Consider the following 14,049-nt stretch of genomic DNA (forward strand, 5'->3'; position numbering starts at 1 on the left):
TTAAAAGCTACTGGCTGAGACTGATAAAACAAGCACCGAGAGGTATGGAATATATTATTTAAAATCATGATAATAATCACCACAAAAACAAAAACTTAACTGTTAATGGTGGTTGACTCCGGGGAAAGGAACCTAGAGGGAGGGAACAGTGAATAATACTTTTATGTTTTATTTGTTGCCTTCTCTATTGTTTGAATTATATTTAGATCTGAACTTGCGTTACTTATAAAATTTCATTGAAGGCGACAAGAGATTTGATGCTTATTCTAGCATTTGTAACAATTGTCCCTGGGAATTAACTTCAGACTTTTACGTAATTTAAAGAATGGTGTATTTCCCCTACCTACCTAGTAGCTTTCAAAACAGAGTGCTCTTAAACAAAGTCCATTTGTTGTCTCCTACTGGAATTTTCCGTTGTTGCTCAGTGTGGTAAAATGATCGCTTAGAAGAATTTAAATGACTGATGTTTCTAATTATACCTTTGCCGAGTGCTTTAATGCTGTAGAGTACTTTCACAGTACTTATTTGATTCCCACAACAGCCCTGTGAGGTAGAGAGGGAAGGTGTTTTCCTGTAATGTGAGATGAGGAAATGAAGACTGGTAAAGGGACTCGCTGAAGGTCGACTGGCTGGTGGAGTGGTGACGCAAGGAGCTGCTGGCCGTAGCCCTGGGTGCTTCCCCCCCTTTGGGCCTGTCCTGGGCCAGCCGACAGGCCACCAACCAGTATCTTAGTTCTGCCATGGGTTTCTTCCTACATCTGGTTTTTTGTATTCTAATTGTGTTTAAAAGATAGAAATCTGCATTTATTTTAATAGATGAATTTTATTGCCCCTGTTAAGATCCCACAGCTAAATATCTGTCACTCGGCCTTTTGTTACCCCTGCAGCTTGACAACTCCTCTGCCTCATTCCTCAGCCTGCTGGACTGTGCTCTTCTCAAACAATTCTCTGATATTCTTGTTTTGAACTGAGCCGAAGCAGCAGAATTTAAATTTTGTTTACTCAGAATTAACTTATCCTTCTGGGCCTGGAGTACTGAGCCAGGCACACTTGGCCTCATCTGAACCGTGCAGATACCGCCTTTCGCCCTAGGAGGTCTGGATTTCAACAAGTGACTTGCTCTGGATAAGGAGGACCTTGTGGGGGAAATGAGGGTATGCAGCCCTGGGAAGCCCAGCGGAGCACCCCGAGCGTGTTGGGAACGAGCAGGACGGCACGTGGTGCCAAGTGCAGCCAGTTCCTTTCTGTTGCCCCAACCATCTGTCAGAAGAGGAGTGCTGCTTTGTTTTTCTTTTTTTTCCAGAAAGAGGCTAAATACTGCATTGATGTGAGGAAGTCCCTTTGCAGGATTTCCCTAGCACCCTTCACAACAACTGCATACCTTTAGAGGGATGGCACCATTTTCTGGGACTTGGGCTGTGTGGTTGCTAAGTATGGTCCTTATTCTGGCAGAAAGAGCCTCGATTCTTCCAGAGCATCATAGCTGGAAAGATCACCAAGAAATCACCACATTTCATAGGTCAAGGGAACTGAGATGTAGCCAACAGAACCAATAGTGGTGTTCTTGTTTAATATCATATTCCTAGAGTCTCAAAGATAAGGAAAAGAGTCACAGGTAACTTTTTTTATTGTGCTAATAATTAACTCTTTCTGAGGCAGTTCTTCACATTATTTTATTTGAAGCATATGGAATATTTTGATTATCACAACAGTATTTAAGTTGGATGATAATTTTACTTTTTATTAGGATGAGCTGGAGTGTAGTATGAAATATGAACTCTTGTTAATATAATCTAAGTCAGGATTGCAAGGTACTTTACCCATACTTCATTATACTACAACATAGGATTTTGGAAAATTAGGAGTGTTCGTGTTTTTATAAGTGGCAGAGCTGAACACAGGGCTTTTCTGATTGAGCAGCATCATACAAATCAGTTACTCAAGTGAGGTTCCTGAAAGTTCTGCCTAGTACCATTCCAGGACTTTGTGTTTAGAGAGTTGAAATACTAGGTCATGAAATAGAATATAGAAATTGCCAAGTGTATGGGAGAATCAGCTTAAAATGAGCAAGTGAGCTCCCCCCTGCATGGCAGTAAAACCCAAATCTTGCCCTTTTTTGCCCTTCTGCCAATGGTAAAAGATAGGTGAGGCGCTAGTAGTGGAGCTCAGGTAGTTATGCTTCAAATGTTGAGCTGTCCTTGAGAGTATTTTATGAAATTTTTGGGAAAGGTGTTTTTTTTTCCTTTTGGTATTGGTATAAGGGTAGAGAATGTGTAAAATGTCATTTTGAATGCTCAAATAAATTTGTCATTATGCTAAGTTTGCTCATATTTGAGAGTTTTCTTTTGGATGTTATCATTAAGCCAGCTGTGAAGGCTTGGCAGAGTTGCTTTTGCAAAGTCTAGTATCACTATAATTACTTTCTGCTGGGGGTGAAATAATCAGATTTCTTTCAGTAGCTCATTGTCTCCCTGTGGGCATTTTTGGATTTGTCGTGTGGTCAGTGAAACTTTGCCATTCTTTGACTGAGTTAGAAGATTTAAGGTGACTTGGAATGCTCCTTTATTCTCCATAAGTAAATATTCTGTATACAGCACACATCTAGCTGTGAATTATAGCACCATATTTTTCATTAAAGATTTTGAATCAATAATTTGAAGATCATAGCTTTTATACTAGCCACTGATGATAGAAACATTGAGTTTCTAGCAGATAGTTGAACTCTCTGGAAGTTAAATTATATGTCTGTTGTTTTTGGTTTATTTTATCATTGAATTATAATTATGATTCAGATACGTAACTTGCTGCTTTGCTTTCATTTCTTACATGGTATATTTGCATACCTATTATTAGATGAAAAGGGTTATATAAGTGTGCAGTAAATTTAAATCTGAGTAAGTTTAAATTTGCAAACATTTGGCCAGTAATTAAACATAGAATTGGATTTTCCTGAGTTGATTAGATGAGGAATTTACATGTTTTAATATGATATAAATGTGCACTGTGGTGGCAGTTGAAGGGGAAAATAAGCGACTTTGATTTCTTTTGGGAAGAATAACTATCCTGTTCTTGAAAATTTTGAAAAACTTGCCAGAAGTCTTTCCCCATTGTTTTTCTGGGGGTGGGCTGGTGGGTAGAGGGAGGGTGGGATATAAACACAAACATACACACACATCATTAGAAAATAAATTTATATGATTTCTCTTCCTGCAACTTTCACAAATGACTTTCAGAAGATTTGTCATAGTAATAGGCAGAGGCCCTTCAGGAATGAAGAGCAGATAATAATTGGTTGTATAATATTTCAGTTCTCAGACTTAGCAAGATATTTTGACTTGGTACACATTAGGGTTGGAGACTGGCCCTCCCTGTCCATTTTGTGTCATCCATCATCCATATGGTGTCACACCTTATTGCACCCTCTGGCGCCTTAGAGTTAGTTCTCTGTGCTACTGCTGACTCCAAGATGCCTTTTGCAACCTTCTTTTTTTTAAAGATTTATTTTTTTCTCTTCTCTTCCCCGCCTCCCCCCACCCCCCTCCGTTGTCTGTTCTCTGTGTCCATTCACTGTGTATGTTCTTCTGTGTCTGCTTGTATTCCTGTCAGTGGCACTGGGAATCCGTGTCTCTTTTTGTTGTGTCATCTTGCTGTGTCACCTCTCCGTATGTGGGGCACAACTCCTGGGCGGGCTGCGCTTTTTTCACACAGGGTGGCTCTCCTTGCGGGGCGTACTCCTTGCGCGTGGGGAATCCCTACGGGGGGGGGGACACCCCTGTGTGGCAGGGCACTCCTTGCACACACAGCAGCACTGCACATGGGCTAGCTCACCACACAGGTCAGGAGGCCCTGGGTTTGAGCCGTGGACCTTCCATGTGGTAGGTGGATGCCCTATCTGTTGGGCCAAATCCGCTTCCCCTGTGTCTCTTTTTGTAGCGTCATCTTGCTGTGTCAGCTCTCTGTGCATGCAGCGCCACTTCTGGGCAGGCTGCACTTTTTTTTCACACAGGGCAGCTCTCCTTGTAGGGCATAGTCATTGTGCGTGGGGCTACCCTATGTGGGGGGACACCCCTGCATGGCACAGCACTTCTTATGCATGGCAGCACTGCACGTGGGCCAGCTCACCACATGGGTCAGAAGGACCTAGGTATCGAACCCTGGACCTTCCATATGTTAGGCGGACGTTCTGTCAGTTGAGCCACAACTGCTTCCCTTTTGCAACCTTCTGTGATACATGCTAGGAATGGTTGGATGCCATTTTTAAGTCTGGACCTATCCAAGAATCCTTTGTACTCTTTAAAGAGCACATTATAATTGATGGGATGGTCAGACCCCCAGGTGGCCACTATGGAAGGCCCAAACCAAAATTCTTACGATGATTTGGCAAATCAATGTGGAACCCTCAAATATTTTTTTTTTAAAAGATTTATTTGTTTTTCCACTCCCCTCCCCGCCCCTCCCTGTTTTGGCTATCTGTGTCCACTCGCTGTGTGATCTTCTGTTTCTATTTCTTTTTGTCCTGTAGGATTTATCAGAATTTGATCCTGGGACCTCTTATGTTCCCTGTCAGCTGTACCATCTCAGTTCCTGGTCTTCACTGCATTTCACCTTGACTCTCCCCTTCATCTCTCTTATGTTGTGTCATCATCTTGCTGTGTGATTCACTTGCACGGGCACTGGCTCGCCATGTGGGCACTTGCTCGCCATGTGGGCACTGGCTCTCCGCTCAGGCACACTTTCTCTTCTTTTTCACCAGGAGGCCCCAGGGATCAAACCCATGTCCTCCCATTTGGTAGGGGGAAGCCCTGTCACGAGCCATATCAGCTTCCCCTGAATATGTTCTTAACCATTGATACTGAATCAGGACTGGGAACTTCAGGTTTTTGAAGGGTTTATCGGCAGATGGGAGTAGTAGAGGCCACTGTGCTGGATGGGAGGGACTAGGCGCACAGGAACTGCTCTGTTTAGCATCTCCCTTGCCAGGCGTTGCTCTAGGCTTCTCTACATTTCTCACAGCAACAGGCCACGCGGACAGTGCAGGTTAGGAAATAGGGGCTCGGAGAGGTTAAATATCTTGTCCTTGGTTCCAGTTTGGTGATTCTATATTGTTGCTATTTTAGATGTGCAGTTATAGATGCCATACATTTTGGTCTCCTTTCATCCCACAAGCGAGAAACCAAGGCAGGGCACTTTCTGTGAGGTGGGAATGCAGGCTTGCTGCCTCGGGGTCTGCGGGCCTCGGGCAGACTCCTGCCCAGCCTGCAGCTGAAATGCTAATATGCCCACTATTCTCCTTGGCTGCAGTTTCCCACTGTGGAAGGCTATAATGAAAACGCCCCTGAATCAAAAATCCAGGGCCCGGCTCTTGTAGTTTGATCTGTTTCTGAAGCCTTTCCCACATTCACCAACTCGCAGTGTTAGCGCTGCCCTGACATCCAGTGCTGTCAAGTGGTAATATTTGTTCTCTCCTCTCTAACTTTAAATTTATCTCTAATAATTCCCTCCCTCTGTGTGACATCATGAAAAGCTAATTTTTATTCACTGTGTACTCTCTAATTGGGTTATGATTTTGAAATTTTTGTCTTATACTTTGTGTTTTTTATAGCATGGTATATCAAAACTTATAAAATTTCAACTCACAGTAAGAAATAGGTTTTACATTGTGACCCAGTGTGTACATACTTACGTATTGAAAAATGTTTCAGAACCCATTGCTTTCTCTTAGTAGGGAGAAGTACTTTGATCTGTTCTATTTTATTGAAAAAGGAAATTCTGATTGTGATCCACTAAATTGAGTTCACAACTCAATAATGGGTGCTACAGTTTAAAAAACATGTTCAATGGCTTTCCCCCCAAAGCCATTGATTGTATACTTTGGATAGGTCATATGGTATGTGAATATATCTCAGTAAAACAAATAAATCATTGTGCAAGAATAGCCAGAAATAGTAGCTATCTATGTATAGCAGGGGAAACAGATTGAGAGGTGAGGAATTTTCATTTGTTTGTCTGTTTTTTGTTTATTATTATTGAAATAATGAAAATGCTTTAATAATGATTGAAGTGATGAACGTACAACTATGTGATTATATCAAATACCATTAATTGTACACTTCGGATAAATTGTATGCTTTATTAATATGTATCAATAAAATTGATTTGTTTAAAAAAACAAACAAACATGTTCTGCAACTTCCAGCACAGTGATAGGTAGAAATTCAGATATTTATTTAATTTCACATTTCCTGAGGACTACTTCTTTGATATAGTTTTTGTATATAATGTAAATATTATATAATGCCTGAAAACTTAGGAAATGGAAATGATTTGTCATAAGAATTTTTCATTGCCTTGGATATAACTTCTGGAAACATGGCATTTTCCAGACCAGATATGGGCTTTAAAAGGCCTTCTCTTTGATTCTTCACCTTTTTCTAATTTGAGGGCTACAGATTTGTTTCTCACATCATCTTTATGCTTCAGATTCATCTTTTTTATTCCTCTCATTCGCTTCCTCTTGGCTGTGTTTCCACGGTCACATCCCCACACAGGCTGCTTCCTGTGCTTCCAGAACGCCTCTTAGTTTCCCAAGGTCACTTGCTTCTCTCGCCTCCGGGAAAGGAAGCCTTTCCTGCCTGACTTGGCCTCCCTGGTGTGTGACCTGATCTCACCCCTTTCAGTATTCAACTCAGATTGTAAACACTGCATTGTAAAATAGGATGTGAAATACAAAACTGGGAAAAATGTATTGGATTGTCTTATATTTGTATTAAAATGAAAGATACTTAGGAACTAGGAGTTCGCCTTAACTATCTTATATAAGAAAATGAAGTATTATTCTTAATGAATACATATTCTAGATAGTAGATACTCAGTCCTTTACGTTTTCATTACTTTTTAGTTTTTGCTGAATTTTATTAAGTTCTCTATTTTCTTAATAAGTATACATTGAACATAATTTAATTTTTCATAATGACATGTCTTCATAGACGCTATTTGTTACCATATGGCTGGCATTAGATATGGATTATGTGGGCCAGGAGATTTCCTTAACTTGTTTTCCAGAAAACATTCCTGCTTAAGAATTTGCCTTTTATGTAATTTGTATCTATCTTTCTTATACTGGCAGAATGAGGGGCAGTCGTCTGTTTTCCCTGGTTGCCTGTGTAAAAAATTAATTAGAAGCAGTCTTCTCTAAAATTTTCTTTTTTCCTAGGTGATATCTTTGACTTGTCAACATTTAAAATGTTATCTGCTATTTTAATATTATCAAAATAATAGATCAAAGATATCCTTGTTTTATATTTTTTCTTTCACTTTCTTGATATGAAAAAGGACCATTCCTCATCTTTCGAAGATTTCATACGAGGTAGGTATATTAGCCAAAGAGGTGCTGATGCAAAATACCAGAAATTGGTTGGCTTTTATAAAGGGTATTTATTTGGGGTAGGAGCTTACAGATAACCAGGCCATAAAGTATAAGTTACTTCCCTCACCAAAGTCTATTGCCATGTGTTGCTGCTGATGGCTGCGAGGTTCAGGCTTCCTGGGTTCCTCCCTTCCAGGGTCTTGCTTCTTTCTGGGTTCAGGGTTCCTCTTTTCCCAGAGATTGCTTCTTCCTGGGCTCAGGGTTCTTTCTTCCTGGGGCTTGCTTCTCTTTCCTCTGTGAGCTCACTTCCCAGGGCTCCAGCTTAAGGCTTCAGCATCAAACTCCAACATCAAAAACCCTCAACTCTGCCCTTTGCCATGCCTTTTATCTGTGAGTCCCCACTAACCAAGGGGTGGGGACTCAACACCCTAATGACGTGGCCCAATCAAAGCCCTAATCATAATTTAATCATGCCCAGGTACAGACCAGATTACAAACATAATCCAGTATCTATTTTTGAAATTCATCACCATATCAAACTGCTAAAATAGGTTTAAGGAGTTATTAACTCCGAGCCTACACATTCTTTGTATCACATGGTTGTTTCTGAGCATTTGATACTATATCCTAACTTCTATCCAGGACTTTGTTAATGTTTGTCTTTTAATTGACTAGCCAACATTTCGTCTTTAATGATTTAATGAGGTTGCAAGAGCTGATACATTCACATGTTGCTAGAAATGTGGGGATGGTAATAGAGGCATTGAGATTTTACACATGAGGCAGGCCAGGTCAGAGAGAGAAGTGTTTTGTTACAAGACGTAACAGCTAGTGAGTGGCATGGCAAGGATCAGGTTCAAGTCGGTTTCTCTACAGCAGCCCCATAGTGGATCCATTCTCCCATGGAATCGTTCCTGTAAAACATTTCTTGTTTTGAGTAAAACTTGTTTCTTTCTTGTTTTTTGTTTTTTATTTTTAAAGAGGTACTGGGGATTGAACTCAGGACCTTGTACATGGGAAGTGGCGCTCAGCTACATGAGCTACATCTACTCCCCTCATATGTGGGAAGCCTGGCACTCAACCACTGAGCTACACTGGCTCTCCTTAGTTGGTTTTTTTGCTTGTTTGCTTGTTTTTTGTTTTTTTTTTTAGGAGGCACCAGGAACTGAACCCAGGACTTCCCATGTGGGAAGCAGATACTCAACTGCTTGAGCCACGTCGGCTCTCCAAAACTTTAGTTTCAATCAGTAACATTATATTAATAGAAATATGGTCTAAATAAATATTAACCCAGTATTACCTTTTTTTCTTAAATACATCCATTGAGTTTTTACTTTGAATTGTTGCAATTTTTATACTTAAAAGTTTTAATTCTTTTTAAAAATCTGCTTAGACTTTAGGGTCTCTTCTCCTTGCTTTTTTATAATCAAGGCTGCTGCTGCTTGGCATATTAAGCATTTATTTTATGTCCTCTGATAGATTGATATTTAATATCCTTATGAACCTGTTCAGCTGTTCTGGGTTTCTGCTGGCTTTTATTCATAGTGCTTATTAGTTTTCCTATGTGTTTTGTGATTTTTGACTGAACTCAGATCTTTTGAAATTTTCTTCATGTGAATTTTTTGTGGGTTGGATTGAACTTGTCTTCTTTAGAGCGAATTTTGTAATTCTGACAGTTGTGGGGTTTGGGGGGACACTGTCAACTCAGGATCTCTTTGAAGTAAATTCTCTGCTGGAGGGTTTTTTTTTTTTTAAAGATCATATAGTATGTGTGAATTTGGGTCACAAACTTTCATTAGGGCTGTATTAGTCAGCCAAAGCGGTGCTAATGAAAAACACCAGAAATTGGTTTTTATAAAGGATATTTATTTGGGGTAAAAGCTTATACTCACAAGGTCCTAAAGAGTTCAACTAAAGGTACCAAAAAAGGTATTTTCTCCCCCAGAGTCTGTTGCCACATGTTGACAAAGGATGGCGGGTGATTTCTGCGAGGGTTCAGGCTTCCTCCTCTTCCCAGGGCTCCATGGTCCCAGCTTTTTCCAATCTCAGCTGCAGGCAGGGACAAGTCTTGTCTCTCTCCCGGGCTCGTTTCTTTCTGGACTCAGCCGCTTTTCTCTGCTCTCTCCACAAGGCCAGCTGTGAACTCTCAGGAGAACAGCTCTTCCGGGGCCTCTGCCAAGTCTAATGGAGCCTTCTCTGTGTACTTACTTCCCCGGGCCAGGATCAAAGCTCTGTAACTGTCTCCTTTGCTGTGTCGTTTCTGTGAGTCCCTGGCCACCAAGGGGGCGGGAGCTCAACGTCCTACTGATGTGGCCCAATCAAAGCCTTAATCATTTAATCAAGTAAAAGTGAAACCTGTAACTCCAGTCCAATCTGATATGCCCAGTTCACGAACATAATCCAATATCTATTTTCGGAATTCACAAACAATATCAAACTGCTACAAGGGCCAAGTTGAGTTATGCATTTCTGGAAGGCATTCATTTTCCCCTTCCACCTAGTGCCAAGATCATCCTTGAACAGGATTATTTCTTGTTTCCCCTTAAACCAAAGGGAATTTAACTTCATACTGGGATCTTATGTTGGACCCTTTGCTTCCAGATTCTATATCATTCAGCTGTCAGAAGAGACGCTGAAGGCTGTTAAGGGTTTGCACATACTCAGAATGTGAACTGGCTTGGTCAGTTGCTTATCTCCCAGGGTTCTCCCAAACACATTGTTTTTATTTTGCTTCTGTAGATTCCTTATTTTCTTACCAGCTCAGTCATGTTTTGTCATTTCCCTTTTTAATTTTAAATTTCATCTACCTTTTGGTTGTTTTCATTAGGATTAGTCATGAATATATAATTGTTTCTTCATGAGGAGTTCTTCAGTAACATACTGAGTCTAAAATAATCTTTTGCTTAAGTTAAGAAAATGGTGACAAAACAGAAAAATTTCTCTCCCATTTGTGTGTGTCATTACTCAGTTAAAAAAAAAAGGGAGGGGGCTCTTTATGGAAACTCTGTAGCAAACATTCTTAATGTGGCCTCTTCCCATTCCTATCTGTATTAGTCAGCCAAAGGGGTGCTGGTGCAAAGTACCAGAACTCTGTTGGCTTTTAAAAAGGGTATTTATGTGGGGTAGAAGCTTACAGTAACAGGCCATAAAGAGTCAGTTTAAGGTTCCATAAGGGATACTTTCTCACCCAAAGTCATTTGCCACGTATTGAAGCAAGGTGGCGGGCAATGTCTGTGAGGTTTCAGCCTTCCTCTTCAGGCTCTGTGGTTCCAGTTTCTTCTGAGCTCAGCTGTAGGTTGGAGGGCTCATCTCTTTCCCAGGTGCAGCACACAGGACTGTGGTCTCCGCAGCTGCAAATTATTTGGCAAATGGCTCTGCTCTCCCAGGGGCTCCAGCATCCAAAAACCCCGTTCTCTTCTCTACCTTGTCCTCTTTCTTTCCGAGTGTCTGCCCACCAGGGGGTGGGGATGCAGCATCCTACTGATGTGGCCTAATCAAAGCCTCAGTCTTAACCAAGTAAAGGTGAAACCTCTGAATCCGATACAATCTAATATGCCCAGAGGAACAGACCAGGTTACAAATATAATCCAATTTCTATTTTTGGAATTCATAAATAATATCAAACTGCCACACTATCCTTTACCCTAGTTAAAGAATCACTGATTTCAAAAGCCATTGTTAAATTTGGTAGGGTCCTCTTTCTTATATATGTGGAGGTGGAAAATAGTTGAGCCATTACTATTTTTTTGTAAGGTTTATTTATTTCTGCCCCCTCCTTGTTGTTCTTGCACCTGTGGTCTGCTTTCTGTGTCCATTTGCTGTGTGTTCCTCTGTGTCTGCTTGTCTTCTCTTGAGGCAGCACTGGGTACTGACGCTGGGACCTTCCGGAGTAGGAGAGAGGTGCTCAATCTCTTGTGCCACCTCAGCTCCTGGTCTGCTGTGTGTCTTATTGTCTGTAACCTGTGTCTCTTTTTGTTGTGTCATCTTGCCACGCCAGTTCTCCGCGTCGGCCAGCACTATTGCACGGGCCAACCCTTCTGCACAGGTTAGCACTTGTGCATGGGCCAGCACTACATGCAGGCCAGCACTCTGTGCAGGCCAGCTCTCTGCTCCGGCCAGCTCACTGTGTGGGCCAGCTTGCCTTCACCAGGAGGTCCTGGGAATCAAATTCTGGACCTCTTATGTGGTAAACGGGAGCCCAGTCACTTAAGCCACATCTGCTTCCTGAGCTGTCAGTATTGAATGTTGAATTATTCTAAATCTTGGGTGTATGATTCACCATTGTATGACATGAATTTTGTCAGGCTTCATCAAAATCCTCAAGCGATAGATACCTATGTTGGAGAACACTACTGAAGATGCTAAAAAATGTACCCCACATTTTTGGTGTGATGGTTGGTTTACACAAGTTACATATAATTCTATTGTTGGAAACATTTTAAAATTAAAGAACCATTCATCAGAAACTGGATTACTTAGTATAATCTCTTGCCTTTTTAATAACATTAGGCTAGGGTTAGCCGAGTACTCTGATTATTTCAGCAGAGAAAACCTGGAGTTTGTTCCTAGGAATGCTCCTCCTGCATTTGCAGAATAGGCTGTTGAGCATCGTTCCCATAGTGAACTACAGTTTACTGCACTTAGCTTGGTTTAGAACACTATAAGGTGGACTCCATTATCTCTTTCCATTTGGATCTGCTACTCTCACTACATCCATAACCATAATTTTTCAAGCTATTGAATTGTGTTGCTTGGAATTTTTTGGTTGGCTTGGACTTCCCTCAGAGTTTTTTCATCTGGTGATTGCAAAGGAGAAGGAGAAAAGAACAGCATATATGGGACACCTGCTTAGGTGCCAGGCACTGCCACATGCCTTACAAAAGTAAAACTCAGTTAATCCTGTAGCCAGCCTATAAAGCAGTTGGTGACAGTTGCCTCTTACAGTTGGGAAACTGAGGCACAGAGAGTCTAATAACTAGACCCATGGGCAAAACTACCAGGAGGACAAGGCAAGGGTGGGGGTAAGGGCTTTCTTAGCCATTGCATGAAAATACATGGTCTCTGTGGGGAAAAGAGGGTATTGGGGTGGTTGGAACACAGGGTATGTGGGACATAGTGATTGGGCAGAGTACTGGGGAGATGATGTTCACGTGTCAGTCTGTCCTTAGTTCATCCTAAGGACCAAGAACGCTTTCTTGAGGTGTGTGTGCTGGTATTTTAGTATTCCAGATAGACAAAGACAAATCTATGAGCTTGTATTTTGGGTAACAGCACTTTTCTTTCTTTTTTGGGGGGGGAGGTGGGTTGGTGCAGAAGGTTTGAATAAACCAGTATCTGAGTTTTCACTGGGGTTACAAATCTAGGCTTACTGATTTTTTTCAACATAGGTGAGGAAATTGGGGGACAAGGTGCATGAGCTGCCATGGGTAGGGAATGGGACTTGCAACATTTCCACTAATCAGATAGTTGCTGTACTACTTCAATTTCATCTTGGTATTCCATTAAACTAAAGTAACTGATATCCACATTTATAAATAAATGATATCTCTCAACTAGTTTTTGTATCAAGATTTTATATAAAACCTAGAAGTAATTCCAAAATTTAAAAAAAAGGTAATATCATGTATATATACAAGTACTGGTTGGCTGGAGAATGTGAGAGAAAATGTCTTGTTTTTGGTAGAATTTGACAACTCATCAGGTATCTTTAATTGTACTTATTTTCAGTCTTGACCTATCAGAAAGCTAGTGTGAGGAGGCAGTGCCTTCACAACAGTTTTGGGCTTCCCAGGTTAAGGAATTCAACTAAATCAAAAGATGGCAGGTGTGGGTTTTGAAGCACTGATGTATTGTTAACCATATGGACACTATGACTGAGGAGGCAGATGGTATGTGTGGACTTATGTGTAACTCTTCCAGGTGATATCAGGTATTTTTTGAGTGTCCTTATTTCTTTATGTCATTCGAGTCCATTCATTCTGCCTCTACTACATAGCATTCTGCCATCTCGTAACATATCTACTGCCCCGATAGCAGACACCTCTGCTGCTGTCGACTCTATGATATAAACACTACTGCAGTGCACATTTTTGCCACCTAAGAGTTCTGTGTGAAAATAGCCGGTATATACTTCAGAAGTATTGCTAGGCTCAGTACATACATATTTGATCTTACCAAGTTTCAGCTTCCTGAGATGGCTCCCAATAACAGTACATGATTCAGGTGCTTTAATTCATTACTTAAAAAACAAAAAGAAAAATACAGAAATAAAACTTAGAAAAAAGTTATGAATATAATCTTTGTTCCAGTCCTTTGTTCCATGAGAAAGTTCTTTTAAACAAGATTAAAGTAAAATTATTAAAAGTCTTTATTTTCTTTCAATAATGGTTTGTAGTTATAGGGGGAACATAGGTAATTTTAAAAGAATGTCTCTGAAATGCCTATATCATTGTGATATTATGAAAATACTATAAATACTAAGATTTTTGGTTTTCATTTTATAGGGCGCCAATGCCTCGGCATTAGAGAAAGAGATTGGTCCAGAACAGTTTCCAGTCAACGAGCACTATTTTGGATTAGTCAATGTAAGTATCCATTGATACTTTGCCTGCAGAATTATGATTGGAAGCAGTTTGGGAAACAATGAATTTACTTCCTCATTTATTAAAGAAAAGTTGTCATTT

At 40.7% G+C, this 14,049-nt stretch overlaps 1 protein-coding gene across 1 annotated transcript in view; it reads left to right on the forward strand.

Moving 5' to 3' along the window:
• The window catches only part of USP12 (ubiquitin specific peptidase 12), an 81,567-nt gene that overhangs the window by 21,829 nt on the left and 45,689 nt on the right, over positions 1-14,049 (forward strand). The window contains exon 2 of the mRNA XM_058277030.2: positions 13,870-13,950. Coding sequence (XP_058133013.1) covers positions 13,870-13,950 — 81 coding nt within the window. The remainder of the gene's footprint in view (positions 1-13,869; positions 13,951-14,049) is intronic.

The sequence above is a fragment of the Dasypus novemcinctus genome, chromosome 15, assembly GCF_030445035.2.
Source record: "Dasypus novemcinctus isolate mDasNov1 chromosome 15, mDasNov1.1.hap2, whole genome shotgun sequence".
Classification (NCBI taxonomy): Eukaryota; Metazoa; Chordata; class Mammalia; order Cingulata; family Dasypodidae; genus Dasypus; species Dasypus novemcinctus.